The sequence below is a fragment of the Zalophus californianus genome, chromosome 6, assembly GCF_009762305.2.
Source record: "Zalophus californianus isolate mZalCal1 chromosome 6, mZalCal1.pri.v2, whole genome shotgun sequence".
In the NCBI taxonomy this organism is placed as follows: Eukaryota; Metazoa; Chordata; class Mammalia; order Carnivora; family Otariidae; genus Zalophus; species Zalophus californianus.
In genome coordinates this window covers 107,963,589-107,975,009 of record NC_045600.1, presented here as the reverse complement: position 1 = coordinate 107,975,009, position 11,421 = coordinate 107,963,589, and the positions used below count along the sequence as shown (strand labels likewise).

Genomic DNA, 11,421 nt, shown 5'->3' with positions numbered 1-11,421 from the left:
TGGCCCCCAGGTGGCGTCCGAGGGGGTTTCTGTTTTTCATGTTGAGTTGAAGTGTAGCATTACACACGACCCCTGTACTGTCCGGGAAGTATACAGCTTGATGGATTTTCATAGCAACCCCTCATGGAGCCACCCCTGCCCGAGCAGGTCTTTTTGATCATGCACTGACTGACCTAGACCCAAGAAAATGTCTTGTCTCCCCCATAAGCCCCTCCCCAAGCACGGGGCAATCCCGAGCCAGTGCTCTGGCCTGGCCCCTGCAGGCCTCCCCACAAGCCTCAGCTCTGCGCCCCGCGACCCGCCGGGCCTCCAAGGCCCCACATGACTTCGCCTCACTTCTCCGCACAAGGCTGTTAGCAGAAGCTCCCTCCTCTCCTGCCTCCTGCATCCCGCCCATCTTTCCTCTTCTCAGCCCCAACAGAGGGGAGTCAAATCCTCCAGCTGAAATTCTCTGGGTCTAGAAACAGATGTGAAGAGGTGACTCAGGAGACATCATCTGGGGGAAGAGAGAATCTTCCATGTGGACACGGTCAAGAAGGAGGGAGGGAGAGCAGACCAAGGGCAGGCCCCCTGTCCACGCCATGCACGTTAGCAAGAGGTCCCCCTTCCTGCAGGCACGTGCAGCCCCTCACCAGGACCCACGCGTCCCCGGGGCTGGGGGCCCTTGTGCCAAGCACGGCCTGTTGGGCCCTCCATGCCAGTGCTAACAAGGCGGAGGGTGCCCCGGAGTTGGAGCCCTGCAGACTGGGAGCCAGCAGCTGGGGAGGAGAGGAAGGGTGAGACCCAGCTGTGCCCAGCACAGCGTCCCTAGGGAACCACCCCACTTCTAGGGCCAGGAGATGGGGACAGGCTGACGGGGGTGGGGGGGAGTTCTGGGGGGGCAGAAGAGGGAAATGAAGAAGAGGAGACTTCCTGGCTGGGGAAAGTCACCTAAGAGGCCTCCCTGTGAGCCCCTCCCCGGGGTAGCTGGTGGTGGGGCCTGAGACCCCACTGCAGGCACCACCCCACCCCTACCCTCAGGGTCCCCGGAAGGAAGGAAGTGGAGAACCGATTGTGCGCTGGCCCTTTGATGCTCTCGACAGCCCTGTGATGAGGCCCGGTGCAGAAACTGAGGCACAGCCAGTGAAATGACTTGCCAAGGTCACTCAGCAAATGGACCTGAGGGAAGGATTTGAATGCAGCCCAAGACACGGAGCTTGGGCCCCCTCTCCAGAATGCATCCCAAGGCCTTGGCAGTGGGGACATCCACTGCTGGGCTGTCCCATCATGGCAGGGTCTCCTTCCCGCCCAGAGGATGCTGTGTGATGGGTCTTCTGTAAGAGTGCAAAGCACCCGACACCTAGGAGTTGTCAGCCCCCAGCCTAGTCCCAGGGGAGAGAAAGGAAAGATTCTCCTGAGGCACCCCTTTTCTGTGTATCACCGCCCCTCCCCCGTCCACGGAGGCCCCCCCCCCCCCCCCCCGGGAAGGAACGGTGGCATGTGTCCATTTGCCAGAGAGCACCAGCTTCCCGATGGACGAGTCGTGGGGAGCCCTTGTGCAGCCCCATTTACTCGCAGTGAAACCCGTTTCCCTGCCCAGCGGGTGGCCGGGGCATCAGCTGTGCACGGGAAGCTGGAAAGCTGGAATCTGACCCCGGGGCGGGCGCTGAGCCTGGTCGCCATGGCAGCTGCGGATTTATTACTGGGGCCTCCACCCAGCTTGGCGGACTTTCGACTTGAAGCCGGGAGGAAGAGGACTGAGCGGGCAGTTGTGGGAGCCTCGAGCCCACAGGCGATAGCCTGAGGCCCCAGGATGGTGAGTAGGGGGCTGTGTCCTCGAGCCTGGCTGCCCCGGGGCTGGGGGTGCGGGAGGCGCTTTCACGGAGTCCCCTCCCTGACTGTTTTCCTCTCTCTGCTACAGGCCAAGTTTCTTTCCCAGGACCAAATTAATGGTAGGTTCGCTTTGCTCTTTAATTAGCAACTCACAGAAAAATATGGGTCTCATTAGGCAATTTGCTCTGCTCTTTTTTTTTTTTGTCGGTGGGAAGAGCCGGCCCACCCACAGGCAGGGGGCCGCCTGCTGCTGGGGACACCACTGGGGGGGGGGGTAGTGACCACCACCACTAGCTGCGGGGAGTGGGGCAGCGCGGAGGGGTCTCAGAGGTGGAAGTGTGGTGTTACATTTGTCAGTGGGACTTAGTAGTGGGGGAGATAGGAGAGGGTGCCCGCTAGGTGCTTCTCCAGGCCCCATAGCTGGATTCGGGAGGAGGGATGGGAGATGGGGGGGGGGGTGCCACCAGTAACTGGCTGTGGCTCGTGGTGGAACAAAAGAAGGGGCTGAGAGGGAAAAGAGGCCTGGTCTGCACTCTTGGGCAGGCGCTTCTAGTCTCTGGGCCTCAGTCTCCCCATCTCTGAAATGGGGGTGGGCTGAGGTGGCCTCTGCAGTCTCCGGTGCCCTGACATCAAGCTGTGTTTGGGGCATTTACTCGCCGAGGCCCCTAGCCAGCCCACCACCTAGTGTAACACAGCACGGAGTTGTGTTTCCAGAAGGCCAGGAGGGGAGAGTTGGGTTACACAGAACCCAGGGGCCTGGCAGAGCCCAGCTAGGGTCCCGCAGACGCTGGGGGTGTGCTTAGGGTTACTTGAGCAGGGATGCCAGAGTTCTGGGTCCTCGGAGCTTGGTCTAAAGCGGGTGGGGGGCGGGGGTTGCAGTCTCCAGGTGGGCACCTTGTCTTAGATGGCTCAACATCCTCACCCCAAGAAGAGGGCCAGAGCAGGGACTGTGAAAACATAAGGCCCAGGGCAAGGGCCTCTCCTGCCCAAGTCTGAAGGGCAGACTGAGTGGTGACTCAAGGCTGGAGTCCAGCCATCAGCCTCAGGAACCCCCCTCCACCAACCCACACCTAGTTCTGAGGCTCAGTGACCCTCCCTCCTGGGATATCCCAGAAGGGAAGGAGGGAAGCTTCCCTTTGTATCCCCGTATCTGACATCAAGAAAGGGGCCACTAATGTTTCATGACTGAGAGATTGCCCAGAGGCAGGCCACTGGAGTGGGAAGGGCAGGGCTCTTGGACGCAGCAGACCGGGGTTCCAGTCACCTCTGAGCCTCAGCTTTCTCCTCTGTGAAGGAGGGAGAATGACACGGCCTCACCAGGCTGCTGTGAGCAAGGGGCAGAGAGGATGTCCGTCAAACACACGACCCTGGGCCTGGCTCAGGCCGGCTGTCCCCCAGACTCGCTCTAGCTAGCATGAGCTGGGTGGTACAATTTTAGGAATATTTTGAGCTGTTTGTTAAAATCAGCCATTATTAAATAATGCAGCATCAAACCATGTTTCAAACCCTGCATCTATACAGTGGACGTGTTAAAATAACCCTACTGCAATCAGCAGTGCTGAAGATTTGAAAGAAGTTTCAGTTTAATGAATGTAATTTGTATAAGGGTGGGAAATAGTGTAACGGTAGCTCACTTAACAGATTTAACGACAACACATTCACGGGGGAAAGAGTTGCATTCATTGGCATGCGGCCTCCCTTGGCAAACCATGGAGGCTATAGGTTGGCAACGGACATGAGAGTTGGCCAAACTCACTTGTGATAATCAGCTGGCTAGAAAGGAACTTATAAAGAATAGTGCACATTTTATTATTATTTATAAATGGTGTGCTACACATCCTTTATGTCTGTAAAAGTTATAATAAACTTGTGTCCATATATCATCAGACCCAGTTATTAAACATGCACCAGCACACAGCTGTGATGCTATAGGCCCTGGGGAGGATTCTCTCCTGCCCCGGGGCATTTGCATTCTTAAAGGGAAGACCTGAGGGGGATTTTTAACCAATTTATTCTTTCCTTCACCAAATACAAGGGTCATTTCTTTGTGCCAGGCCAGTTCTAGGCACTAAGATATGGCAGCGAACGCCATGGACAAAATCTGTTCGCTTCACTCACACTTGAGGGAGGAGGGGGACAACAAAAGCAGTAACATATATAGGCTGTTAAAGGGCCTGCCCGTCTGAAGAAAAGGCCGGAAAGGGGAGCAGAGGGGTGTGGGGGTCATGGGCCTGGAGAGGGGCTGCAAGGAGAACAGCCTGCTGTCCTGTTCCAGGACAGGAGTCCCCATTCAGATCTGGCCTTCCAGGTCTTTCGATGGTATATTTGTCAAGGTGGGAAGATAGAACGTATTTTATCTAACAGTTTGTTAGGAGATGGGACTCCATCTGCACCTGGCCCTGATGATGTCAGGGGCATGGTCCCAGGTACTGATCCACGTGGGAGAGGAAGTTTGCCCGTCCGTAAAGCCTGGCCAATTCCAGGCAAGGGTGTGATGCCTGCCCTCCAGCACGGGGGCCAGGCAGGGACAAGTGTCATAGGTTGAGGTCTCAGGGGGCAAACTCTGACAGAAGACAAGGTGGGTGGCCATCAGAGGTCCCCAGGAAGGGCACTGGGGGAGTTTCAAGCCCTACATGCGGGGTGGCTCCCTCTCTGTGACCCCCTGTAAGTGATGACATCACCCCCACTGGCACGGGGCCCTCTTGGAGGGAATTAGGTTTTGCAGGAACCAAAGGTGGGATCTTAGGCCAGGCTCTGGTGCTGCTTCCCCTGGGCCACTTCAGTTCCTGCCCCCTGGTCATGTCTGTGTTCTGGCCCTCTCCAAGCCCAGGCTCTGGAAAGTTCTGAAAGGGCTAGGCTTTCCCCTTCAACCTCTCCACAGGCACGAAGGTGGCTAATTGTCCCTAAACCCCACCAGGGAAGCTGCCTTTTATTAGCAGCACCCCTGAAATCCTCAAGGAGAGGCCTTAATTGGGGAACATGAAGGGGCCTTAGGGCAGGAGCTGGGGGCCTCCCTCCCTTCAGCTTCCTCCTACTCCCTTCTGCCCTCCGGTGGCCTCTGCCTGGCAATCCAGGATCCAGAGTGGCCTCATGGGTGGAGCTCTGTTTCAGGGACCGGGCTGCCTCCCCACCCCCAGGCCCTCAGCCGCCCCAGCCTTCAGTGGCCCCCCTGCACAATGGGAACAGTGGAGGCACAGCATCACGCACCACAGGGCCATCGCAGGATGAAACAGTAGTGTGAGCCTGCCATTGGTTTTGTTATTACCAGCTGAGGAGCTGCTGGCCCAGGCCTCCGAGGCACCAGCCAGGTGGTGTGAGGAGCAGGGCAGCTGGGTGCTGAGAGGCCCGGATGGGGCTCAAGCAGTGGCTCCCCGCTGTGGGCCTCAGGGATTGGAGAGTCACCGGGGCAGCTCTTGACCAACTCTGACGGCAGCCCCACCCCAGCCTGTATGGGAATCTAGGTGGTGGGGCCCAGACACACCTTCCCCAGCTCCCTGCTGGCCTCACGGTGCCCCCAGGGCAGGGAGCTGGGCTCTGCTGGGCTGCGAGACGGGTCTAGCGGAGCCTTAGCTCCGGCAGCCATTGCATTTCCTCCCAGGAGCTAGGGGTGGGGAGGGCAGCCAGCTGGATCTAGTCAGAGCCTGGGAGAGCCCCTGAAGTCTTTAAGGACAGGACCAGGGCTGTGTCCAAGGACAGCTGGAGGGTTCAGCAGCCTGGAGGTGGCGGGCTGGAAAGCGGGCTCAGCAGTGCCCACCACATAGGACAGCCATTCTCTGCCAGGCCCCCCAGAGGGGATTCCTGCTCCTCTCAGTAACCCAGAGGCATTATTACCCTGGTTTCCCAAATAAGCTGTCTTTGCAAAGGTACTCTGGATCCTGCACGCCCTGCTGTAGACTCCTGGTCTCCATGGGCTGGCCCTGGAGGGTAGGATTGCTTTCCTTTGGTTTTAGTCAGTTATGGAAGGGGAGAAAAGAGGAAAAGAAACAGAGAAGGAAGGGAGGAGGGAGGCAGAAGGGAAGTCAGGAAGGGGAGGGGATAAGGTTGCCAGATAAAATACAGGCCACCCAGTTAAATTTGGATTTCAGATGAACAGCAAAAACTTGAGTATAAGTATATCCCATGCAAAATGTGGGATATACTTATACTAAATATGTATTCATTGTGTATCTGAAATTCAGTTTAACTTAGCAGCCCTGTATTTTTATTTGCTGTATCTGGAAACTCTAAGAGGGGAGGAGGAGAGCAAAAGGAAGGAGAAAGGAAGGGAAGGGAAGGGAAAGGGAGAGAGGGCAGAGAAGGCATGGGGGTGGAGAGCAGTTACATACCGCCGACTCTTCCTTCTGCGCTGTGCACAGAGTACAAGGAATGCTTCTCGCTGTATGACAAGGAGCAGCGGGGGAAGATAAAAGCCACTGACCTCATGGTGGTGATGAGGTGCCTGGGGGCCAGCCCGACACCAGGGGAGGTGCAGCGGCACCTGCAGATCCATGGGATCGGTGAGTGGGCTGGGCCAGAGCCGGCTGCTGGAGGGGAATACACCATCTGGGGGGAGAGGCCCCCGAGCCCTGCAGCTGTGGTCCTGGGGCAGGACCCAACAGGTGGGTAAGGATGGTGGGGGTAGGAAGAGCTCAGATGTTTGAGGAGCAGGTGGGAGTCAGAGCTCACCAGCAGAAGCTATGGAGACATCTGGCCAGGTGTGCTGCGTATCACTCAGGCTTCCTCGAATCCCCACAGCAACCAGCGACATGCCCATCTGTCACAGAGGATCACGGGATCTAGGCATTCCATCAAGGTTATCACAAATCTGCAGTAAAGACGGTGTTAACAGTGATCCCGTGTGTTAGGAGAAAACAGTTTCCCTTCACTGAGTATTTGTCACATGCTTAGCTCAGACAACTCTGTGAAGTAGGCACCATCCTACTCTGTTTTACAGGTAAGGATCAAGGTTCAGAGTCATTAGGTAATTTGCCCAAGTTCTTAAGCCAGTGGTGGAATCAGGGTTGGGACCCGATTCTTCTTTCAAAGACTGACTTCCTAAAAACTATGCAATACTCCAAGAGAAAAGGTAGAAGAGAACCCACCCAAAGATTGTTCTCTCTGGTGAGGGGTTTAGGGATGATTTTCATTCCCTTTATTGTTTCTTGTATGTTTGACAATGGGAACATCTGGGACTTTTATAACCAGAAACAAGTTTTATTCTTTAAAAAAACAAAAATGAGAAAAACCAGAGAGGTATCAGAGGCCGGGGTGGATGTTTGCATTGGTGGTTGGACACACAGGAAGGAAAGCCTGGCCCAGAGGGAGGAGGTGGACTGGAAAGAGCACTTGACCTGGAGCCCAGAGGTGACTTCTTGGTGTCTGGACCTCGTTTCCTCCTCTTTCAGATGGATTCGCGCCATCTGCTAGGGTTGCTCTGAGGTCCCATCAGAGTGTAACTGCGGCAGTGCTGGGAGCCCCTCGGGGGCGGGGGTGGGCCTCTAAAGATCTGGAGCCGGCTGATGGGGCGCTCAGTGACTGAGATCCCCTGTTTCTAGTTCTGAAGGGGTGGTGGTTTGCTTTGGCTTCTGTCTCCTCCAAACAGGAAGTTGTGGTCAGGGGAAGTTCCGATTTCCTGCAGTTGTAGCCGGCCAGGGCCCGGGCTGAGGTCCCCAGGCATGCTTGGAGGAGGGGCAGAGGCTGCAGTGAGGGGAAGGCAGATGAGCAGGTGGGACTGGGGCCTGAGGCTTCAGGCGGGGTCACCTGTCCGTCCTTGTAGATGTGCTGCTGTGGCCGCCAAGGAAGGATGGATGCATGGAAATTTCCCTCCAGTTCAGGGCAGGAGAGGGGCTCCCGGAAGGGAGCAGAGGAAGTGTGCCCCATCCTGGTCCTGCCACCGCCCTGTGAGGTGACTCCACACTCTGGCGCCTCCATCTCCTTAGTGGGCAAAATGGGGCAATGGTCATCCTGGTCACTGAGGGTTACTGAGAGGATTAACGAGGCAGATTCATGGTGGGGGCTCAGGAGGAGGGGCTGCATCTTCCTCACGATAACACTGTCACCACCAGAGCACTTCCTGAATTAGGGGGCCCTTGAGCTGGCCATAAAGACTTGGGCAGGAGGCCACTGAGCTTCTTCAAGAAGAGCCTTTTCCTCCCTGCTCACTCTGCTGTGTTTGGGGGTTTCCCAGACAGAGATGGAGAGCTGGATTTCTCCATTTTCCTGACCATTATGCACACGCAAATAAAACAAGAGGATCCAAAGAAAGAAATTCTTTTGGCCATGTTGATGACAGACAAGGAGAAGAAAGGCTACATCATGGCGTCTGAGCTACGGTCCAAACTCATGAAACTGGGGGAGAAGCTCACCCACAAGGAAGGTAAAGGCCTGGGTCCCTCTTTCCCAACAGTGAGGGAGGAGTAGGGAGCTGGGGGGAGGACAGCGAAGGCCAGTCCCTGCCAGCAGGACTGTGCAGACACCGCAGGTGATGCTTGCCTCTGATGGCTGCAACTAGATGTCACGCTCAGGGAACTCGAGCCCGAGGGAAGAAGTAGGGGCCCGGAGAGCGACGGGAGAATTCTGCCAGTGGGAGGGAAGGCCTGGGGAGAGCTAGCTAGGATCTACTTGGGCCTTCATTTAGTGCTCACAAGACCCCTGGGGGCACCAGTGCCCCCGATACTGACAGGTGACAAGCTGGGGCTTGAATGCAAGTCTGTTAGACACAATACGCCCCCTCAGACTCTTTCCCCTTGCCAAAGCTGTCTTCTGAAGTTGTTGCTAATGCCAAGAGTTTCCAAACTGAGATGCTCCTTTGCCCCCCTCCTCACGACTCAGCCAGTTTGAAGAGCTCTTCCAGAAGGAGAGTCTGCGGTGGTCTTTGCCTCGCACCTTCCAGCAGGCCAGTGTGTCTTCCCTCCTCAGAGCAGGCCGAGGGACTGGGTCTTCTGGGCACGCCCTGTGGACATTGTAGGGGGTGACCCCCATGCTGGGCCGTCAGCCGGCATCCTTCCAGCCTAGCCCCTCGGCCCTGGCCCAGCAGCTGTCCGGGGGCCGCCACCTGAGGCTGGCATTTCCAGTTAGGCTGCTGGGCCTGCCTGTGGCGCGGATGGGAGCGCTGGGCTGGGACACACAGGTGGAGGGAACGGCTTCGAGAACAGTGGACCTTGAACCTTTGGTTAAATCACAACAAACCCGTGGCTTGAATTCGATTTGACGCCTGGCTTCCCCTCATTCTGGGGGCCCTCCGAGGCATTTCTTAACCTCTCTCGCCCTCCTCAGCTTCCTGGTTGGGAAACGAGGTTACAATAGACAGTCCCTCAGGTCCCTCCAAGGGCTAGCATTCTGTAAAGCAGTCTACTTAGATTTTATCGGCAGTCACTAAGGCACAGCGCGAAGCATTTAAAAATAGCGCGACAGACGGCACACGGAGCTCTCCCTGCTTTCTCAGGCTGGCAGCGAGCGTGAGCTCATCTTTCACTGTGGCTGTGTTAATGTGAGCAGGGGAAGCATGGGCTCTCCTTCGCGCTCAGGCTCTGAGGACACTGCTCAGCCTTTTATGTTCCAGGTGGAGTGTTGGCGGGAGGGGGGGGCGGCGGCCCAGCTGGGGCCTTCTTTCTTACGGTTAATGACCTCTGTCTAAAGCAATACCATGGCCCCCAAACTCGCACCCACCTCTTGTTTAACCAGGGAAGAAGCATTTTAAACCAACTGGTAATGTGTTCCAGACAAGCAGGAAGACCCGTTTCCCTTCCTCTTGCTGTGGAAGAGAGGAAAGATGACACTAGAAGTAGGAATCTTTCACCCTGGGTGACTGAAAGAACATCTTCAATTTTTATCAAGAAGCTGGAGAAGGCTGCCGGGGAGGCCTCCATTCTAAGGCCTGGAACAGGCTGATTTCCGCCCCCCGGGTCTTTGTGGACAAGAGGGGTCTGCAGTGCCTGGGCTGCAGCTGACATTGGACCGGTCCACTGGAAAGGGTTGAACCCACTGGCTGATGGGTAGAAGCTTCTCCATGAAATAAGATAAATTGCAGTCTCCTCAACATTCTAAAAATACTCAGAACTACCATCGGCTTAGGCATAGAGCATAGTAATTACATTTTAGAGGAGGATGGATGGTTAAGCGGAGAATCACGGGCTATTTTCCAAGCGCACAGAATTATGTGTCGGGGATGTCTAGTGCCAGGGAAGTTGACAAAGGGCAGTGAAATGGTTTTTGCAAGGGGACGAGGATGGGCCCAAAGAGCCAAAGGTAGGCTGGCCCCAAGAGGCCACTGTGGAGAAATGGAAGCAGAAATGGCCTCGCTTGCCAACATCTGGGACAAGCTAGTATTTTGTCCCAAGAATCCAGAACCAGAAGAAACAAGTAAATGAAGCGTTTTTTTTTTTTTTGAGCAATGTCAGAGAACAATGACCGTTTTGTACACTTTGGGCTTTAGACACAGTTGAATTTATTTTCTCTCCTACTACCCCAACCCCCTAAACACACACGTTTTAAAAAAAGAGGTGATGGTGGCAGACACCACTTGCCACCAAGTCCCCTCTTGGGGTGGGGCTTGCCAATTAGGAAGGGAAGGCAGGCAGGCCGGGGGGGCAAGCCAAGGCCACACGCAGGGTGGCCCAGGATGGGGCTGCTGAGGGGGTCTGTTCTGCTGGGAGGCTGAGAGGGTGGGCTATAGAAGGTAACATCCATATCAAGTATTTCTGGAAATATATGCACAGGGGTCATTTTCTTAAAAAAAAAAAAAAAAAAGCAGCAGCGGCAAGCAAGCACAAGGTGACTTCGGTGACTTAATTGTCATTAGCAAGCTCCCAACCCTCTACCTGGGCCCCTGCAGAAAGATGGAATCAGTGGTCTTCAGGGATAGGGGGTGGGTTGTCCTGTTCTGTTCACTGGTTTATTTCCTGGTCTACAGGAATGGTCCATTGGACACAAGGAAAGACCTTTGGGAAGCCCTAACCCCCCATAACTAACTCAATGTCCTATAATGTAACACTACAGCCAACCTGAAAAATTAATGTGATTTATTACAGTGGATGATCTTTTCAGGGAAGCAAATATCCAACAAAATGGTAAAGTGAAGTACGATGAATTTATCCACAAGATCACCATTCCTGTGTGGGACTACTGAATGAAGAGAATGCCAGAGAGCCTCCCTTGGGCCTGAGAACTCAGACTAAGTTTTTAAAAAGAAAAGGGGTCTTTCACCCGGTCGGGGGGGGGGGGGGATGGTAAACGCAGCAGCAGGATGACATGACCTGACGGCAGCAGGGGGTAACTTGGCAGTGACACAAAATGGTTTCAGCCTGGCATTAGTATGGCTTTAATAAAAAATTTTTATTGATTTTAAGTGCCATGAGTCCAGCCCTTTATAGCATCGAAAGAGCCTGTGGTTTGGAGTTGGGCCTGGGTTCCAGTTCTGACTCTGCCACTTCCCAGCTATGTGACTCTGGGTAAGTCATTTCAATCCTCAAAGCCTCAGTCAGATCCCTAAACTCAAGTCGGACTCCTATTTCTTACCTCATGGAGCCTACCTAGGGTGGTCTGAGAGAATACTTGAAAACGCCGTTGCAAACAGTAGAGCACCGTGCAATCCTGAGTCACACGGCGGCGCGTCTCCTAAAAAGGGCAGTC

At 55.1% G+C, this 11,421-nt stretch overlaps 1 protein-coding gene across 1 annotated transcript; it reads left to right on the top strand.

Moving 5' to 3' along the window:
• The first annotated feature begins 1,645 nt into the window (after nt 1-1,645).
• On the top strand, nt 1,646-11,137 carry CALML4 (calmodulin like 4). The gene is given in 5 exon segments (XM_027572841.2): nt 1,646-1,795; nt 1,901-1,931; nt 6,168-6,308; nt 7,979-8,167; nt 10,821-11,137. Coding segments are annotated over 5 exon segments (594 nt in total). The 5' UTR covers nt 1,646-1,660; the 3' UTR covers nt 10,919-11,137.
• The last annotated feature ends 284 nt before the right edge of the window (nt 11,138-11,421 follow it).